The following is a 21,790-nucleotide window of genomic DNA, read 5'->3' on the forward strand; positions in this document are numbered from 1 at the left end:
AGATACTGACTTCCATTGTAATTAGGATCATGTCTGCAGTCAAACTTATTGGTGATGGACAGTGTTGGCTCAGCTGGAAGAGATTGGTGTCATGGGACTGTGGGAGACATGCAAGCTGTGGCCAAAGACGGATATACGTATTTTGCCTCAATGATGATGACTAAGAAAGCACTCTTACCCTGCTTTGCAAACTGATTGTCATGTCAATGAAGCAAATGTGGGTAGATTGTGTCCTTCGATTGCATTTGATCTAATCCGTTTGTTACATACAGTACCAGTCAAAGTTTGGACACACCTACTCATTCAAGGGTTTTTGTTTTTACTATATTCTACATTGTAGAATAATAGTGAAGACAAACTATGAAATAACACATCATGTAACCTAAAAATTGTTAAAATCAATATATATATTTGAGATTCTTCAAATTAACCAAACTTTGCACACTCTTGGCATTCTCTCAACCAGCTTCATGGGGTAGTCACTTGGAATTAAATTAACAGATGTGCCTTGTTAATTTGTTGAATGTATTTCCTTAATGTGTTTGAGTCAATCATTTGTGTTGTGACAAGGTAGGGGTGATATACAGAATATAGCCCTATTTGGTATAAGACCAAGTGCATATTATAGCCAAGAACAGCTGAAATAAGCGAAGAGAAATGACAGTACATTACTTTAAGACTGGTGGGGAACCTTTTTGCCATCAAGGGGCATTTGGATATTTCTAAATTAATGTGGGGTCGTATTAAAAGTTGCTATTTTCTGCTTTCATGTTTTAATGTCACTTTAATCACTGACATTGGTTTTATAGTTTAAATATGATTTATGTTTCTTGCTAGTCCTATTTAAATAAATATCAGTATTGTAAATAATATTATGATTACTTGTTCAAACTCACCTCTAATGCGATGGCTTAAAGTTTATATTTGACGAGGCGTTTGATGTCAGCTGGCAGTGAAGATGACGGTACTCGCAGCTGGTTTTCCAGGTTTGTGTCAGTCAAACTGGCTTTGAGCTCAATGACTTCGTGTTGTAGGCCGTCTGGCACATCCGCTAGTTCGACGTTAAACGCGGTTGCAAATATGTTCAACTCCAGTTGTATACTTTTCACATTCTTAAACCGCTCACAGAATGCCTTCGCGAGATTTCCACACTCACCGGCATATTCCCATGTAATCTCAGGCTCTTGTCCTTGCAGAGTAGGAAAATAATCATTTTACTGATGCTTGATGTCAAAATTATTCTGTAATGCTGGTTTTAAAAACTTTAGGCGGATGAGGTGGGAAAGTGCATATGACTTTTTAAATAATTGTATTGTTACCCCTTTCTAGTTGGACTTGTCACCGCGAACGATTTCACGTTTGACAGCAGATCGCTGAGAAACTGGTTTGGCCCTTGGAGCTTGACGTTCAAATCAGACAGATACTTGGTTATGTCCACCACGAAGGCCAAATCACACATCCACTTGTCATCACTCAGTTCCGCGACAGGTGTCCCCATCATGAGTTGTTTTACGTCATCCTTCAGTCCGTAAAACCCGCGCGAGCATGTTTCAACGGCTCAACCATCGTACCTCACAATGATAAACCAGATCACCATACTCCGATTCAAGATCACTCAACGGCTCTTTAAATTGGCGGTTGTTCAGCCCTTTGCTTTTGATATAATTGATGGTCGACACTACCGTTGCCATTACGTTGTTCGCCTTCATCAGACTTTCTTGATGTATGATGCAGTTGCCTCCAATTAAATCACTTGGATCAATGAGACAATTCATGTTATCACCAATGCGGATGGATGGATTTTTTAAAATGTTATAATTATGGGAAAACGACGTCTAGAGCTTTTTAGAATTCAAATAAATGTATTTATGAATAGTCTCGGGGCCGTATACGGCCCGGAGACCGGATGTCCCCCACCCCTGCTTTAAGACATGAAGGTCAGTCAATATGAAACATATTTCAAAAACGTTTAAAGTTTCTTCAAGTGCTGTCGCAAAAACCATCAAGTGCTATGATGAAACTGGCTCTCACGAGGAACGCCACAGAAAATGAAGACCCAGGGTTACTTCTGCTGTTACCAGTCTCAGAAATTGCAGCCCAAATAAATGCTTCGGAGAGTTCAAGTAACAGACACATCTCAACATCAACTGTTCAGAGGAAACTGCGTGGATCAGGCCTTCATGGTTGAATTTCTGCAAAGAAACCACTACTAAAGGACACCAATAATAAGAGACTTGTTGGGACAATAAACAACAGCAATGGACATTAGATTGGTGAAAATCTGTTCTTTGGTCCAGTGGCGGTTCTAGACCATTTGTGTTATTTTATAGTTTTGATGTCTTCAATATTATTCTACAATGTAGAAAATAGTAAAAATAAAGAAAAACCCTGGAATGAGTAGGTGTGTCAACTTTTGACTGGTACTGTATGCCGACTGTTAAACAACAGTACACAGCATCCTCGATCGCTTCCCATGCCTTCAGATGAAATCCAATTGGTATGCTTGGACTGTTTTACTGTACGTTCGACCTAGCATACCAGTTCAACAGTACGCTATGCTATGTGGGTCTAAGAGAAGCTCACTCCTATTACGCTGGTCAGGAAAGTAGGAGAGTTCTTGAATGGTAAACAAGCCGAGCAATGAGAGGGGGCTGAAATGTGGGCGTCCAGTTGACAGTACACTGCTCTGTCTTTTCAAGACTACTCGATGAGGAACTCTGTTCTTTAATTTGAATCGGGCCTCAAGTTAATGTTCTCGACTATGGGCAAGCGAAATGTGTGACGTATGCTCGAATGAGGTTCAAATTAGAACGGGTTTATTACTGTCTGGATGACCAAGCATGCAACTAAAGAAAGAGTCAACTTCGAGCATAGGGTGACGGATAATGCACACATTTTAGATGCAGCAGCATATCGCAATATAGATAAGACACCTGTTTATTGTGAGAACACTCGCTTTAGTTGTGTTTCGACTCTATCGCTGGGGAACTGTCTTGTCACGCCGAGAACGACATTTTTATTTTATTTCTGGGTTTCGATATTAACGTGCATGCACACTGGTGCAAACATGGAGAATGATTGCGATATTAACGATCAAAAGCAAGACGTCAAGAAGACAGGGTGTTGTTTTGAAAGGACATGTTCAGCATTAACTGTGGATGATGTATACGAAATGGCTAAATTGATTGGCTCGGAAGTGGAAAAACTTATTGACAGCTACGGTAAAGAGAGCGCCACAGTACTGCTGCCTAAAATAGTCAAAGTTCTAGAGCTTTTGGAGAGCTTCGCCTCGCGGAACAATGCACACAAGTCAAAAGAAGAAGAATTACTCAAAGCATTTGAAACGCTACATGTACAGAAACAGAAGAAGACGAGATCTGTGAAAGAATACGACGAAAGCAGAAAGATTGAAATACAGCGGGTGAGTCGATGGTAATAACAACATGGTACCGTTAGTAACATGGGTAGGCTATATAGCCCAGGCTATATCGCAATAGAATTTGGGAAATCACTTATCTTGTCTGTGATCTCAACGATTATAGATTTGATTTGGGAAGAAACAGTATGTTTGTACTTGCTCTTGGCCCATTTATCTCCTACAGCTTTCACTACACCGCGTCTCTATGCACCACACACATTCTTTCACACACCAACATTGCTTCTGTCTCACACCTGACTACATTGTGTGTTATTGGTCTTGTTGGTATCTTGTTGTTATATTGGTAGTCACCATAACACTGAAATTGAAGTTATAAACACAGGCGTCATAGGCACGCTTGTTTTTCTCTTTCACTTGGAACATTCTTCAGCTTGCACTCAGTAGTTATCAATATCTTTGATTTAATTAGGAGGCTATTCTTCCCCACCACCAAGTACCTGTAGACTCCACTGGGGGCATAGAATGTCATTATATTTCTATGGTGGGTATGCTGTGTGTCTCCTCCTAACCCAGAGTCAGTGACAGCTTCTCCTCGTCCCCCAACAGGAGGTGCAGCAGCAGGAGGAGGCAGAGAAGCAGAGGAGCAGGTGCGAGGAGCTGCAGGCCCAGGTGTTACATCTACAGACTGAGATTCAGGAGTTACAGAGCTGCCTGAGGGGCAACCATGCCCAGGAAGGTTGGTTTAAACATCTGCTTTAGGGTCAACCATGCCCAGGAAGGTTGGTTTAAAACACACAAACACACATTATTGGTTTAAGCAGCTGCCTTAAGGGCAACGATACCTATAGAGGTTGGTTGTTATAGAACAGCCATAGGGACACAGCTGGCAGAGGGTCAACCATACTCAGGAAGGTTAGTTTAAACATCTGCTCTAGGGTCAACCATGCTCAGGAAGGTTAGTTTAAACATCTGCTTTAGGGTCAACCATGCTCAGGAAGGTTAGTTTAAACATCTGCTTTAGGGTCAACCATGCTCAGGAAGGTTAGTTTAAACATCTGCTTTAGGGTCAACCATGCTCAGGAAGGTTAGTTTAAACATCTGCTCTAGGGTCAACCATGCTCAGGAAGGTTAGTTTAAACATCTGCTTTAGGGTCAACCATGCTCAGGAAGGTTAGTTTAAACATCTGCTTTAGGGTCAACCATGCTCAGGAAGGTTAGTTTAAACATCTGCTCTAGGGTCAACCATGCTCAGGAAGGTTAGTTTAAACATCTGCTCTAGGGTCAACCATGCTCAGGAAGGTTAGTTTAAACATCTGCTTTAGGGTCAACCATGCTCAGGAAGGTTAGTTTAAACATCTGCTTTAGGGTCAACCATGCTCAGGAAGGTTAGTTTAAACATCTGCTTTAGGGTCAACCATGCTCAGGAAGGTTAGTTTAAACATCTGCTCTAGGGTCAACCATGCTCAGGAAGGTTAGTTTAAACATCTGCTCTAGGGTCAACCATGCTCAGGAAGGTTAGTTTAAACATCTGCTTTAGGGTCAACCATGCTCAGGAAGGTTAGTTTAAACATCTGCTTTAGGGTCAACCATGCTCAGGAAGGTTAGTTTAAACATCTGCTTTAGGGTCAACCATGCTCAGGAAGGTTAGTTTAAACATCTGCTTTAGGGTCAACCATGCTCAGGAAGGTTAGTTTAAACATCTGCTTTAGGGTCAACCATGCTCAGGAAGGTTAGTTTAAACATCTGCTCTAGGGTCAACCATGCTCAGGAAGGTTAGTTTAAACATCTGCTTTAGGGTCAACCATGCTCAGGAAGGTTAGTTTAAACATCTGCTCTAGGGTCAACCATGCTCAGGAAGGTTAGTTTAAACATCTGCTTTAGGGTCAACCATGCTCAGGAAGGTTAGTTTAAACATCTGCTTTAGGGTCAACCATGCTCAGGAAGGTTAGTTTAAACATCTGCTTTAGGGTCAACCATGCTCAGGAAGGTTAGTTTAAACATCTGCTCTAGGGTCAACCATGCTCAGGAAGGTTAGTTTAAACATCTGCTTTAGGGTCAACCATGCTCAGGAAGGTTAGTTTAAACATCTGCTTTAGGGTCAACCATGCTCAGGAAGGTTAGTTTAAACATCTGCTTTAGGGTCAACCATGCTCAGGAAGGTTAGTTTAAACATCTGCTCTAGGGTCAACCATGCTCAGGAAGGTTAGTTTAAACATCTGCTTTAGGGTCAACCATGCTCAGGAAGGTTAGTTTAAACATCTGCTTTAGGGTCAACCATGCTCAGGAAGGTTAGTTTAAACATCTGCTTTAGGGTCAACCATGCTCAGGAAGGTTAGTTTAAACATCTGCTTTAGGGTCAACCATGCTCAGGAAGGTTAGTTTAAACATCTGCTCTAGGGTCAACCATGCTCAGGAAGGTTAGTTTAAACATCTGCTTTAGGGTCAACCATGCTCAGGAAGGTTAGTTTAAACATCTGCTTTAGGGTCAACCATGCTCAGGAAGGTTAGTTTAAACATCTGCTTTAGGGTCAACCATGCTCAGGAAGGTTAGTTTAAACATCTGCTTTAGGGTCAACCATGCTCAGGAAGGTTAGTTTAAACATCTGCTCTAGGGTCAACCATGCTCAGGATGGTCGGGGCATGGTACTTACCCTTTCTGTTGCACATAATATATCGCACAATATAACAACAAGATACCAACAAGACCACATAATATATCACACAATATAACAACAAGATACCAACAAGACCACATAATATAACACGCCTCTTAGAAACAATCCCCTTCTCACACGCGTGTATGCAAACATACTATACACCACAACAGGTAAAGTACCCCAAAGTAATCTTGCTATGAGAATGGAGTTACTGTGTTGCTCATGCAGAGTATTTACTTCTGGTGGTAGTCACAGGGGAACACATTGCTGACTGAGGAATTCCAGTGTTTGTTTATTTGGGAAGTGAATGTGGGACTGTAAATGTGACATTTGTTATGTAAAGACTGAAAGAAGAACAAAGCAGAATAGATACATATAAACTAATATTATATGATAGACGCATATCATTTGTACTATTACACTAACTTATTAAGCATTCTGAAGTATTTGTAAGATATTCATTATTCATCTCGTCTCTGCCTAGTACTCTATACTCACACTGCTATAGAAGCTTCTAAGAGCACCAACCCTAAGATCATTCAACAAATTAGATGCTCTTATCCTTGATTTACTCATTGCATATGAGCAATTTTCAAGGGCAGTTGAAAGTTTAGTTAAGTCTGTCTACTGATAATGTCCACTATGGCTTGCATACTGTACCTCTTTACTTCAACTGTTAATGCAATGTATGCAAGTCTTGAGGTATTTTTTATTAGGTATTAGTTTTCACGGAAGTGTCTGTTCAGCCGCGGGGGGCCTAAATCAGATACATTTTTCCCTGGAGGAGGCCATATTTGTGTCAAGAAACATCACAATAATTGGATCTACTCCAGCCACTAAAATGTACATTTAACTTTCTTCATTTTCTCAGGACTAGAAGAATAATCTAATTGTGCTCATAATTACATTTAACTCAATTAGATTATATGATACCATACTACAGGGGTTTCAAACTTTTTTTGCCCAGGGACCCCCGCCCAGGCAAACTGGCGACCCAGGGACCCCCATCATATTTTTATTTTATTTTATTTTGTTTAATTAAATTGTTTTTTAATAAAACTGTTGGTGGTTGATGAGCTACTGGGTCATATTCGTTAGGCACCAAACGGAAGAAAACAGACTGAAACAAGGAGGGACTTCCCAGACTCCATTGACATTATTTATATTTAAAAAAATGTGTGCCCTAATGATGTTCTCTCTGATTTGTCTGTTGACCATTGAATACCCACAGTGATGATATTGCATGTGGTCCTGTGTTCCAGACCGTGTACAACGGCAGGAGCGGGAGGTGATGCTTAAACTGAAGGAAGTGGTTGACAAGCAGAGAGATGAGCTGAGGGCCAAAGTACAGCAGATAGCCAGCATGTCTAAAGAGGTGGAGGCGGTAAGGACAAAAAGACTACATGTACAGTCCATCTGAATGCAAGTGTAGCCATACACGCTTCAGTTTACACACGCACACACACACACACGCCTGGGCACAGTGATTGTATCAATACTCTGAAGGTCAGCCAATAGCCAGTCATGAGTGGGGAGGTGTCATAAACAGCCGATAGGAAGTCTGTCTCTCAGCAGTGACCCAGACACTTTTCAGCTTACACACACACACACACACACACACACACACACACACACACACACACACACACATATATATATACACTGAGTGTACAAAACATTAGGAACACCTTCCTGATATTGAGTTGCACCCCCTTTTGCCCTCAGAATAGCCTCGATTTGTCAAGCATGGACTCTACAAGGTCAAAACCGCTCCACAGGGATGCTGGCTCATGTTGACTCCAATGCTTCCCACAGTTGTGTCAAGTTGGCTGGATGTCCTTTGGGTGGTGGACCATTCTTGATACACACGGGAAACTGTTCTGCATGAAAAACCCAGCAGCGTTGCAGTTCTTGACACACTCAAACTGGTGCCCCTGGCACCTACTACCATACCCTGTTCAAAGACACTTCAATCTTTTGTCTTGCCCATTCACCCTCTGAATGGCACACATACACAATCCATATCTCAATTGTCTAAAGGCTTAAAAGTACTTCGATAACCTTTCTCCTCCCCTTCATCTACACTGATTGAACTGGATTTAAGTGACATCAATAAGGGATCATAGCTTTCACCTGGATTCACCTGGTTAGTCTATGTCATGGAAAGAGCAGGTGTTATTCATGTTTTGTACACTCAGTGTACATTCTTGTTACACACACATCACAACTGCTACTACCAGGCTCCTATTATGATTGCTAAATACTGCACAATTTAAACACTTGCCCCCCAATACCCCTTCCCCAAAACACGTGCAAATATTGGACTATAAATTGTATTATACTTAAGCTAAAATGTTTATTCTATTCTACTGAGCCATTTACTTTATGTTCATAGTCTTATCTTATGTTATTTCTTATTGTTGAGAATGAATCGGCAAGTAAGTATTTCATGTGGTGGGGCATACCATGTGGCGGGGTATACCATGTGGCGGGGTATACCATGTGGCGGGGTATACCATGTGACGGCGTATACCATGTGACTGGGTATGCCATGTGGCGGGGTATACCATGTGACGGGGTATACCATGTGACGGGGTATACCATGTGACGGGGTATACCATGTGGCGGGGTATACCATGTGACGGGTATACCATGTGACTGGGTATACCATGTGGCGGGGTATACCATGTGATGGGGTATACCATGTGACGGGGTATACCATGTGACGGGGTATACCATCCCGTACATGCGACTAATAAAACTTGAAATTGAAACAATACTGGCGTAATAGTCATGGTTATTGTTTTGTGATGAGCATCACCTACACCTTGGAGACAAGTCTGGGCAATAACTCCACCTCCCTATTCACAGCAGCTCCCTCTGTCACACAGTAATGGTTTTAAACTCCAGCTCGAGTTTGTTGATGTTTCTAGGCCTTTTCATCTGACCTAAAGCTGTGGGGCCTCCTAAATTAAGTTTGCTCAAAATTATGCTTGAACATGTTTTTTGTGTTCATGGGAGTAACCAGTATTGTCCCCCTGTGTTTGTGTAATATGGTCACCCTTACTCCCAATGAGTCCCTGCACCCCTACCAAGGCCCACTATGATATCTAGCATATCATCGTCCTGAGTGTGTATGTAAGTAATGTTAATGTTGTTTCATGTGTGTGTGTGTGTGTGTGTGTGTACAGCTGCAGGAGCAGTTGGAGCGCTTCATGAAGATGAATGGGGAGCTGAGACACAAGCAGAGCATCGTCACGGCCCAGGTGAAGAATGCTGTGGAGAGGAAGGCTGACATGGAGGCAGACCTCAGAGAGAAACAGAAAGAGATAGAATGCCTCACCACCCAGCTGGAAAAGGCCAACGCTGCTGTGGGCACGGTAAGAAGTGTGTATTTTAGGTCTATTTTAGGTGTATTTAGAGGTCTGTAATTTTTATCATAGGTACCCTTCAACTGTGAGAGATGGAATCTAAAACAAAAATCCAGAAAATCACATTGTATGATTTTTAAGTAATTAATTTGCATTTTATTGCATGACATAAGTATTTGATCACCTACCAACCAATAAGAATTCCGGCTCTCACAGACCTGTTAGTTTTTCTTTAAGAAGCCCTCCTGTTCTCCACTCATTACCTGTATTAACTGCACCTGTTTGAACTCGTTACCTGTATAAAAGACACCTGTCCACACACTCAACCTCTCCACAATGGCCAAGACCAGAGAGGGTGTAAGGACATCAGGGATAAAATTGTAGACCTGCACAAGGCTGGGATGGGCTACAGGACAATAGGCAAGCAGATTGGTGAGAAGGCAACATCTGTTGGCGCAATTCTTAGAAAATGGATGAAGTTCAAGATGACGGTCAATCACCCTCGGTCTGGGGCTCCATGCAAGATCTCACCTCGTGGGGCATCAATGATCATGAGGAAGATGAGGGATCAGCCCAACACGGCAGGACCTGGTCAATGACCTGAAGAGAGCTGGGACCACAGTCTCAAAGAAAACCATTAGTAACACACTACGCCGTCATGGATTAAAATCCTGCAGCGCACGCAAGGTCCCCCTGCTCAAGCCAGCGCATGTCCAGGCCCATCTGAAGTTTGCCAATGACCATCTGGATGATCCAGAGGAGGAATGGGAAAAGGTCAGGTGGTCTGATGAGACAAAAATAGAGCTTTTTGGTCTAAACTCCACTCGCCGTGTTTGGAGGAAGAAGAAGGATGAGTACAACCCCAAGAACACCATCCCAACCGCGAAGCATGGAGGTGGAAACATCATTCTTTGGGGATGCTTTTCTGCAAAGGGGACAGGACGACTGCACCCTATTGAGGGGAGGATGGATGGGGCCATGTATCGCGAGATCTTGGCCAACAACCTCCTTCCCTCAGTAAGAGCATTGAAGATGGGTCGTGGCTGGGTCTTCCAGCATGACAACGACCCGAAACACACAGCCAGGGCAACTAAGGAGTGGCTCCGTAAGAATAATCTCAAGGTCTTGGAGTGGCCTAGCCAGTCTCCAGACCTGAACCCAATAGAAAATCTTTGGGGGGAGCTGAAAGTCCGTATTGCCCAGGGATGGCCCCGAAACCTGACGGATCTGGAGAAGGTCTGTATGGAGGAGTGGGCCAAAATCCCTGCTGCAGTGTGTGCAAACCTGGTCAAGAACTATAGGAAACGTATGATCTCTGTAATTGCAAACAAAGGTTTCTGTACCAAATATTAAGTTCTGCTTTTCTGATGTATCAAATACTTATGTCATGCAATAAAATGCAAATTAATTACTTAAAAATCATACAATGTGATTTTCTGGATTTTTGTTTTAGATTCTGTCTCTCACAGTTGAAGTGTACCTATGATAAAAAATTACAGACCTCTACATGTTTTGTAAGTAGGAAAATCTGCCAAATCGGCAGTGTATCAAATACTTGTTCTCCCCACTGTACTTCAAACCCCTAAGGTGCCTTATTGCTATTATAAAGTGGTTACCACAATAAATAGAACAGTAAACATGTATTTTTGAGTCATACCCGTGGTCTGATATACTGTACACACAGCTGAAATGCTGTTTCTGTCAAATCGTATCCAGGACCCAAAGTACCCAGTAATACTACATAAGCGTTAGTCATTCAGAGTGGTGTATTCTGACTCTCTTTACTGACTTGTTTGTTACACCTTGCTTGTCATTTCTCTAGAGAACTTTGTGTCTTGCCCTCTCCCTCAGTTTATTTTGGAGCTGAACTGTAATCTTTAAACATTTGTCACTGTCCTCTCTCTGCCAAGTCTTACACTTGGCCTTTGTTTCTTTAAACTCTTCTCTCTGTAAAATAAACTGTAGCCATTTTGAAATATTTGTTATGACTAAGATAAGAGAAACTAAGGTCATATCTGTGACTTCTCTCTCTGACAAAGGAGTTAACTCTGTTGTGAGAGAAACAGATACACCTGTGGCACAAGATGTACATGTATGTATTGTCCATGTATTGTCCAATGTGACTAAGAAATCTCACTACAAGAAATGTCTTTTTACTTTGTAATAGTCACACACAGCCAAATCTCGTCATTTTGATTGGTATTTAGCTTTTGCTATTGCTTTTAGACAATTTCATAGACTGAAGTTCACAACATTTCTTATACCAGGTGAACAACAACATTTTGTTTCCCTTTAAACACAACTGTCATTACATTAACACAATTGTGATAGTCCAGCTGTGTTTTCTCCACCCCAACAGGCCAGTCCATGTAGGACAGAGTGGGACCTGACAGGCAAGCTGGTGATAGACCTTAAGGACCCCAACAGACCCTGTTTCACCAAGCAGGAGGTCAGAGAGATGCTGACAGAGAGGAACGAGCTCAAAGCCAACCTGTTCCTGGTGCAGGAGGAACTCTCCTACTACCAGAGGTAGGTACTATAGGGGGTGTGTTTGTTTGTGTGTGTGTCGGGGAGGGGTTATGAGTGTGTGTATGTGTTTACATGTTTGTGTTTGTTTAGTTTTATACCTGTGTGTTTATTAGAGGTCGACCGATTATGATTTTTTTCAACGCCGATACCGATTATTGGAGGACCAAAAAAGCCGATACCGATTATTGGAGGACCAAAAAAGCCGATACCGATTAACCGGTCAATTTAAAAAATAACAGAAAATGTATTTGTAATAATGACAATTCCAACAATACTGAATGAACACTTATTTTAACTTAATATAATACATCAATAAAATCAATTTAGCCTCAAGTAAATAATGAAACTTGTTCAATTTGGTTTAAATAATGCAAAAACAAAGTGTTGGAGAGGAAAGTGAAAGTGCAATATGTGTTATGTAAGAAAGCTAACGTTTCAGTTCCTTGCTCAGAACATGAGAACATATGAAAGCTGGTGGTTCCTTTTAACATGAGTCTTCAATATTCCCAGGTAAGAAGTTTTAGGTTGTAGTTATTATAGGAATTATAGGACTATTTCTCTATACCATTTGTATTTCATTAACCTTTAACTATTGGATGTTCTTATAGGCACTTTAGTATTGCCAGTTTAACAGTATAGCTTCCGTCCCTCTCCTCGCTCCTCCCTGGGCTCGAACCAGCAACACAACAACAATTAGCGTGCGCTAACTAGCTGGCCATTTCACTTCGGTTACACGAGCCTCATCTCGGGAGTTGATAGGCTTGAAGTCATAAAAAGCGCAATGCTTGACGCACAATGAAGAGCTGCTGGCAAAACGCACTAAAGTGCTGTTTGAATTCATGTTTATGCACCTGCTACTGCCTACCACCGCTCAGTCAGATACTTAGATACTTGTATGCTCAGTCAGATTATATGCAACGCAGGACACACTAGATAATATCTAGTAATATCATCAACCATGTGTAGTTAACTAGTGATTATGATTGATTGTTTTTTATAAGATAAGTTTAATGCTAGCTAGCAACTTACCTTGGCTTACTGCATTCGCGTAACAGACAGTCTCCTTGTGGAGTGCAACGAGAGGCAGGTCGTTATTGTGTTGGACTCGTTAACTGTAAGGTTGCAAGATTGGATCCCCCGAGCTGACAAGGTGAAAATCTGTCGTTCTGCCCCTGAACAAGGCAGTTAACCCACTGTTCCTAGGCCGTCATTGAAAATAAGAATGCGTTCTTAACTGACTTGCCTAGTTAAATAAAGATTAAATAAAGGTGTAAAAAAAACTGCAATTCGGCGCCCAAAAATACCGATTCCGATTGTTATGAAAACTTGAAATCGGCCCTAATTAATCGGCCATTCCGATTAATCGGTCGACCTCTAGTGTGTATGTACTGACGTGTGTGTCATCCACACAGGGAGATCCTGAATGATGAGCGGTGTCCAGGATTCTTGCTGGAGGCAGTACGTTCTGCCATAAAGAAACAGAAAACTGTCATCAAGGCCAAGATGCTGGGCATGCCAGAAGACGAATGCAGCAGGTGACACTGACTCACACACACGGGTACACACACACACACACACACACACACACACACAGTGCTAACTTTGTGGATGTGATTTCCTTGAACAGTGATGAGGAGAAAGGCCCCCTGTTTGAGAGGAGAGCAGAGACAGACAGCAAACACAGCAAACCACATGAGTCTCGCATCAGGAACCTGTAAGTACTACTGACCTGTTTTTACTCATTTAAACAACACATCTATTAATAGACAGTGGCAAAAAAAAAGTATATGAACCTTTTGGAATTACCTGGATTTCTGCATACATTTGACATAGGTGAAGATCAGATCAAATTCTAAGTCACAACAGACACAGTGTTCTTAAACTAATAACACAAATGATTGTATTTTTCTTGTCTATATTGAATACATCATTTAAACATTCACAGTGTAGGTTGGATAAAGTATGTGAACCCCTAGGCTATTGACTTCTCCAAAAGCTAATTGGAGTCAGGAATCAACTAACCTGGAGTCCAATCAATGAGATGAGATTGGAGATGTTTGTTAGAGCTGCCTAGCCCTATGAAAAGCACTCACAAAATTTGAGTTTGCTATTCACAAGAAGCATTGCCTGAGAATAACTATGCCTCGGAACAAAAGAGATCTCATAAGACCTAAGATAAAGAATTGTTGCCTTGCATAAAGCTGGAAAGGGTTACAAAAGTATCTATAAAAGTCATTCCACGGTAAGACAAATTGTCTATAAATTGAGAAATTTCAGCACTGTTGCTACTCTCCCTAGGAGTGGCCATCCTGCAAAGATGATTACAAGAGCACAGTGCAGAATGCTCAATGAGGTTAAGAAGAATCCCAGAGTGTCAGCTAAAGACTTAATGAAATCCCTGGAAGATGCTAACATCTCTGTTGACGAGTCTACAATACGTAAAACACTAAACAAGATTGGTGTTCATGGGACAACACCACAGAAGAAGCCACTGCTGTCCAAAAAAAACCATTGCTGCACATCTCAAGTTAACAGAAGAGCAGCTGGATGTTCCACAGCGCTACTGGCAAAATATTCTGTGGACAGATGAAACTAAAGTTGAGTTGTTTGGAAGGAACACACAACACCGTGTGTGGAGAAACAAAGGCACAGCACACCAACATAAAAACCTCATCCCAACTGTAAAGTATGGTGGAGGGAGCATCATGGTTTGGGCTGCTTTGCTACCTCAGGCCCTGGACAGCTTGCTATCAGACGGAAAACTTGAATTCATTTTATCAAGACATTTTGCAGGATAATGTAACGCTATCTGTCCGCCAATTGAAGCTCAACAGAAGTTAAGTAATGCAACAGGACAACAACCAAAAGCACAGAAGTAAATCAACAACAGAATGGCTTGAACAGAAGAAAATATGCCATCTGGAGTGGCCCAGTCAGTCCTGAGCTCAACCCGATTGAGATGCTGTGGCATGACCACAAGAGAGCAGTTCACAACAGACATCCCTGTCACGTTCGTCGTAACGATGAGACCAAGGCGCAGCGTGATATGAATATGTTCCTCTTTTAATGAAGAAATAACACAGAACAAACTAACAAAACGACCACGAAGCTATCTAACACAAGTGCTGACAGGCAACTACACATAGACAATAACCCACAAAACCAAAATGGCAACCTAAATAGGATCCTCAATCAGAGACAACGATAAACAGCTGTCTCTGATTGGGAACCAATTCAGGCCACCATAGACCTACATATACAGTGCCTTGCGAAAGTATTCGGCCCCCTTGAACTTTGCGACATTTTGCCACATTTCAGGCTTCAAACATAAAGATATAAAACTGTATTTTTTTGTGAAGAATCAACAACAAGTGGGACACAATCATGAAGTGGAACGACATTTATTGGATATTTCAAACTTTTTTAACAAATCAAAAACTGAAAAATTGGGCATGCAAAATTATTCAGCCCCTTTACTTTCAGTGCAGCAAACTCTCTCCAGAAGTTCAGTGAGGATCTCTGAATGATCCAATGTTGACCTAAATGACTAATGATGATAAATGCAATCCACCTGTGTGTAATCAAGTCTCCGTATAAATGCACCTGCACTGTGACAGTCTCAGAGGTCCGTTAAAAGCGCAGAGAGCATCATGAAGAACAAGGAACACACCAGGCAGGTCCGAGATACTGTTGTGAAGAAGTTTAAAGCCGGATTTGGATACAAAAAGATTTCCCAAGCTTTAAACATCCCAAGGAGCACTGTGCAAGCTATAATATTGAAATGGAAGGAGTATCAGACCACTGCAAATCTACCAAGACCTGGCCATCCCTCTAAACTTTCAGCTCATACAAGGAGAAGACTGATCAGAGATGCAGCCAAGAGGCCCATGATCACTCTGGATGAACTGTAGAGATCTACAGCTGAGGTGGGAGACTCTTGTCCATAGGACAACAATCAGTCGTATATTGCACAAATCTGGCCTTTATGGAAGAGTGGCAAGAAGAAAGCCATTTCTTAAAGATATCCATAAAAGTGTCATTTAAAGTTTGCCACAAGCCACCTGGGAGACACACCAAACATGTGGAAGAAGGTGCTCTGGTCAGATGAAACCAAAATTGAACTTTTTGGCAACAATGCAAAACGTTATGTTTGGCGTAAAAGCAACACCCTGAACACACCATCCCCACTGTCAAACATGGTGGTGGCAGCATCATGGTTTGGGCCTGCTTTTCTTCAGCAGGGACAGGGAAGATGGTTAAAATTGATGGGAAGATGGATGGAGCCAAATACAGGACCATTCTGGAAGAAAACCTGATGGAGTCTGCAAAAGACCTGAGACTGGGACGGAGATTTGTCTTCCAACAAGACAATGATCCAAAACATAAAGCAAAATCTACAATGGAATGGTTCAAAAATAAACATATCCAGGTGTTAGAATGGCCAAGTCAAAGTCCAGACCTGAATCCAATCGAGAATCTGTGGAAAGAACTGAAAACTGCTGTTCACAAATGCTCTCCATCCAACCTCACTGAGCTCGAGCTGTTTTGCAAGGAGGAATGGGAAAAAAATTCAGTCTCTCGATGTGCAAAACTGATAGAGACATACCCCAAGCGACTTACAGCTGTAATCGCAGCAAAAGGTGGCGCTACAAAGTATTAACTTAAGGGGGCTGAATAATTTTGCACGCCCAATTTTTCAGTTTTTGATTTGTTAAAAAGGTTTGAAATATCCAATAAATGTCGTTCCACCTCATGATTGTGTCCCACTTGTTGTTGATTCTTCACAAAAAAAATACAGTTTTATATCTTTATGTTTGAAGCCTGAAATGTGGCAAAAGGTCGCAAAGTTCAAGGGGGCCGAATACTTTCGCAAGGCACTGTACCTAGACATACCAAAACCCCATAGAATTACAAAAAACCCTAGACAAGACAAAAACACAAATACCACCCTCATCACACCCTGACCTAACCAAAATAATAAAGGAAACAAATATAACTAAGGTCAGGGCGTGACAATCCCAAGAATATTGTGGAACTGAAACGGTTTTATAAAGAGAAATGGTCCAAAATTCCTCCTGACCGTTGTACAGGTCTGATCCGCAACTACAGAAAATGTTTGGTTGAGGTTATTGCTGCCAAAGGAGGGTCAACCAGTTATTAAATCAAGGGTTCACATACTTTTCCCACCCTGCACTGTGAATGTTTACACGGTGTGTTCAATAAACACATGAAAAATTCTAATTGTTTGTGTGTAATTAGTTTAAGCAGTCTGTGTTTGTCTATTGTTGTGACTTAGATGAAGATCATAACATCTTATGACAAATTTATGCAGAAATCCAGGTAATTCTAAAGGGTTCACATACTTTTTCTTCTACTGTAGCTATTTACATCCATAAATGTAAATATGTTTAAAGCATATTTACAACGTTCATAGAAACCCAATCAGAAGATAGTTCTAGAAATTTGGTATGAATAGTTGCTTGTTACAATGTTGTTACTTTGGTAAACTGACACAGGACCGTTATGTTGGAGAATTCCTGCAATAGCCTAATTTGCAATGACAATGAGCCTCAGTTAAATATGCAGTGCCCTACCATAACCCTTACTCGAAGGCCACTGATTGTCTAGGCAAAGTTGAGGAAGGTCTGTGTTTGGTTAGACCGGTTTGGCTTCTTTCATAGCCCTCCAGCATGCGTGAATCATTCCATCAACTTGTTGCTATGTCCTGAATCCTGATTATATTGTCTGTCTGTTAAACTACCTCTGGTCTCCTCAAATCAAATTTTATTGGTCACATACACATGGTTAGCAGATGTTAGAGTGTAGCGAAATGCTTATGCTTCTAGATCTGACAGTGCAGCAGTATCTAACAGGTAATATCTAACAAATTCCACAACAAAACCTAATACACACAATCTAGTAAAGGAATGGGAGGAGAATATATAAGTATAAAATGTATGGATGAGCAGTGAAAGAGCGGCTAAGATGCAGTAGATAGTGAAGGATACAGTATATACATGATGAGTAATGTGCATTATTAAAGTGACTAGTGTTCCATTTATTAAAGTGGCCAATGATATCATGTCTGTAGGTAGGCAGCCGCCTCTCTGTGCTAGTGGTGGCTGTTTTAACAATCTGATGACCTTGAGATATAAGCTGTTTTTCAATCTCTCGGTCCCAGCTTTGATGCACCGTACTGACCTCGCCTTCTGGATGATAGCGGGGTGAACAGGTAGTGGCTCGGGTGGTTATTGTCCTTGATGATCTTTTGTGCCTTCCTGTGACATCGGGTGCTGTAGGTGTCCTGGAGGGCACGTAGTTTGCCCCCTATAAAGCTGTTGCGCCTTCTTCACCACACTGTCTGTGTGCGTGGACCATTTCAGTTTGTCTGTGAAATGTACACAGAGGAACTTAAAACCTTCTACCTTCTCCACTGCGGTCCCATTGATGTGGATGTGGATGCGGATTGGGGGGGGGGGGTACTGCATGTAATCTCAGAAACCCTGACCAGAACCACGTTTCACATACACGCTTACCGTTTAATGGTCACGGTTGGTCACAAGAGACTATGCGGTATATAACCTCAGACACTGTAGTAGAGGTCGACCGATTAATCGGAATGGCCGATTAATTAGGGCCGATTTCAAGTTTTCATAACAATCGGAAATCTGTATTTTTGGGCGCTGATTTTGCCAGTTTTTTTTTTTACACCTTTATTCAATCTTTATTTAACTAGGCAAGTCAGTTAAGAACACATTCTTATTTTCATTGACAGCCTAGGAACGAGGCAGAACGACAGATTTTTACCTTGTCAGCTCGGGGGAAACAATCTTGCAACCTTACAGTTAACTAGTCCAACACAATAACGACCTGCCACATGAGGAGCCCACCTGTTACGCGAATGCAGTAAGCCAAGGTAAGTTGCTAGCTAGCATTAAACTTATCTTATAAAAAACAATCAACGACTGTCGTGGCACCACTGTGTACTTAACCATAAACATCAATGCATTTCTTAAAATCAATGCACAAGTATATATTTTTAAACCTGCATATTTAACTCAAATAAATCTAGGTTAGCAGGCAATATTAACCAGGTGAAATTGTGTCACTTCTCTTGAGTTCATTGCACGCAGAGTCAGGGTATATGCAACAGTTTGGGCCACCTGGTTCTTTGCGAACTAATTTGCCAGAATTTTATGTAATTATGACATAACATTGAAGGTTGTGCAATGTAACAGCAATATTTAGACTTAGGGATGCCACCCGTTAGATAAAATACGGAACGGAATACATTTTTTGTTTTCGAGGTGATAGTTTCCGGATTTGACCTAAGGCTCGTATTTCTGTGTGTTTATTATAGTTAATATTGTAGTTTTTATTTGATAGAGCAGTCTGACTGAGGGGTGGTAGGCAGCAGCAGGCTCATAATAGTCAAAGGTATATGGTTTAGAGAGAAATAGCAGATGTGTTATAATTCCTGTAATAACTTGCGGCTGAACTGGAAAAGGGTTCCTTCGTTATTTTACCGTTCATGTCTTCCATAGAGAATGTCTTGATTTACTTCAAATAAGGTCTGTGTTTCGTGCAGGCTTAAACCGACTGTTCATGTTTTCCATAGAGAATGTCTTGATCTACTTCAAATACAGACCGTGTTTCGTGCAGGTTAAGGTTCAGGCTTAAACCGCCTCGGCGTTTTGATATCCATGTAAACCTCACTAGGATAAGGTAACGTTTGGCAACATATTTTCATAAGTCCACTCTACAAAAAATAAGATCTTCGCATATATTTAGCCAATATTGATCAGAGTTACCTTGTCCTATGAATCTCTACAGTTATAAAATTGGCAAGGTGGTGTAAGCCTACAAGAAACACAGACCTTATTTTAAGTGAATCTAAAAAATATCCTATGGAATAAATGAATGAAGGAACCGCTTTTCAGATTTGGTAGAAGGTGTCATGGGAATTATGACTCGCACTTTGGTAGTCAATTCTTACCATGTCCATTATTAAAATAGGATTTCCTGCATATAGAAATTACAGTTTTTGTTTTCAACATTCATCACAGGTAACTTAAACTCTATTTTTTAAACTCTAAATAAAAAAATACCACCAACCTGTGGAATCACCTTAAGAACACCCATCCAAAAGCCCATATGTATTATGTTAAGTTAAAATACAAGTGTTCATTGTCCATTCAGTATTGTTGCAATTGTCATTATTACAAAAATGTGTGTTTATATACAGTGGGGCAAAAAAGTATTTAGTCAGCCACCAATTGTGCAAGTTCTCCCACTTAAAAAGATGAGAGAGGACTGTAATTTTCATCATAGGTACACTTCAACCATGACAGACAAAATGCCATTAATACAGGTAACGAGTGGAGGACAGAGGAGCCTCTTAAAGAAGAAGTTACAGGTCTGTGAAAGCCAGAAATCTTGCTTGTTTGTAGGTGACCAAATACTTATTTTCCACCATAATTTGCAAATAAATTCATAAAAAATCCTACAATGTGATTTTCTGGATTTTTTTCTTCTCCTTTTGTCTGTCATAGTTGAAGTGTACCTATGATGACAATTACAGGCCTCTCTCATCTTTTTAAGTGGGAGAACTTGCACAATTGGTGGCTGATTAAATACTTTTTGCCCCACTGTATATACATTTAAAAAATCGTCCGATTAATCAGTATCGGCTTTTTTTGTCTTCAATACTCGGTATCTGCGTGTTGAAAAATCATAATCGGTCAACATCTACACTGTAGTAGTGTGTAGGACCTATTAGGAAGCGGAACAACTCAGTCTTTCAAGACAATATCTCTGACCTGTGAACTGTGTTGTGGTGTCTCCTCTCCTGTGTGTAGCTTTAGTTTCTTCTGGTCGTGAGTTAGTATATCTGATCCTAGACCTGTGTTGTCTCCTAGCTTTGGCTTCCTGACTCGCTCCGGCAGCAACCACAGCAGCCGTAGTCCCAGTGAAAACAAGGCTGCTTCTTCCTGGGAAATCATCGATGACACCAAGACCACCACAGAGACAGAAACCAGATGATCACCATGACAACCCTCAACACCTGTCCAACTACACTTGTCCTCCATTCTGTTCAGTTTTCACTGAATGTTTTATACTGGTTAGGTCTCCATAGCAGCCCTAAGAAAGGAAGAGCATTCTCTCATGCCTTCCCTCTTTCTTTTTTACTACCTCTTCATCCTTGCTCTATATACCTTTCTCTTTCTTTCTCTGTCTCTCCCTCTGTTTCTCTCAGGAAAAGGTTCAGAATGGTGAAATGGCCAACTGTACACTTTGCATTGACAATAACCATGCAGGACATTATTAACAGGAAAATCTCTGTTGAATCTCTGAAGAAAATTTGTATTGCGATATTTTAATAAAGATTTTAAGATGTATTTTGACCACAGAAATCATTAGTAATCGCAGGAACATATTTGTGCCACAAGAGGGCATCCTAACTATTAACAACCAATGGTGGGTGGACTTCCATGTGTTTAACATTTTACCTAGTGTGTTTTTGTGTTGCCATGCCTTGTGGTTGCTGTAATTCTAATTCTCTGTCATGGACATGGTGTGAGTTATAGGGAACGTTTTGCAGTAAAGTACACTGTGTGTTGATTCTGACCCTGAATGTATTGCCTCATAGTAACAGTCATTTATTGATTAGACTTTATATTCTTAACCATCAGCTCATCTCACATATTTGATAGAGTCTTATTATGAGTTCAATCATGTCTTCCCCAGGACCATGAATTGGGTATTGGGGTTGATTGTTATGTATGTGTCTGCCAAGTGTGTGTGTGTGGTGTGTGTGCCTGTCTGTCCTGTGCGTGTGCCTGCCTGTCTGTCTG

At 41.2% G+C, this 21,790-nt stretch overlaps 1 protein-coding gene across 1 annotated transcript; it reads left to right on the forward strand.

The window, feature by feature from the left end:
* The first annotated feature begins 2,451 nt into the window (after positions 1 to 2,451).
* On the forward strand, positions 2,452 to 21,334 carry LOC110503847 (RILP-like protein 1). The gene is made up of 8 exons (XM_021582407.2): positions 2,452 to 3,421; positions 3,986 to 4,115; positions 7,299 to 7,420; positions 9,228 to 9,416; positions 11,767 to 11,936; positions 13,349 to 13,471; positions 13,564 to 13,650; positions 20,855 to 21,334. Exons 1-8 carry the CDS (start codon positions 2,831 to 2,833, stop codon positions 20,976 to 20,978), a joined length of 1,536 nt encoding a protein of 511 aa, XP_021438082.2. The 5' UTR covers positions 2,452 to 2,830; the 3' UTR covers positions 20,979 to 21,334.
* The last annotated feature ends 456 nt before the right edge of the window (positions 21,335 to 21,790 follow it).

This window comes from Oncorhynchus mykiss, chromosome 24 (assembly GCF_013265735.2).
Source record: "Oncorhynchus mykiss isolate Arlee chromosome 24, USDA_OmykA_1.1, whole genome shotgun sequence".
Lineage (NCBI taxonomy): Eukaryota > Metazoa > Chordata > Actinopteri > Salmoniformes > Salmonidae > Oncorhynchus > Oncorhynchus mykiss.

Excerpts from the sequence above, each read along its gene's own strand:
- LOC110503847 (XM_021582407.2), top strand. The coding sequence starts at position 2,831 with ATGACCAAGCATGCAACTAAAGAAAGAGTCAACTTCGAGCATAGGGTG. Across the intron at positions 3,422-3,985 it reads GAAAGATTGAAATACAGCGG|GAGGTGCAGCAGCAGGAGGA; the intron begins GTGAGTCGATGG and ends GTCCCCCAACAG. Across the intron at positions 7,421-9,227 it reads TGTCTAAAGAGGTGGAGGCG|CTGCAGGAGCAGTTGGAGCG; the intron begins GTAAGGACAAAA and ends GTGTGTGTACAG.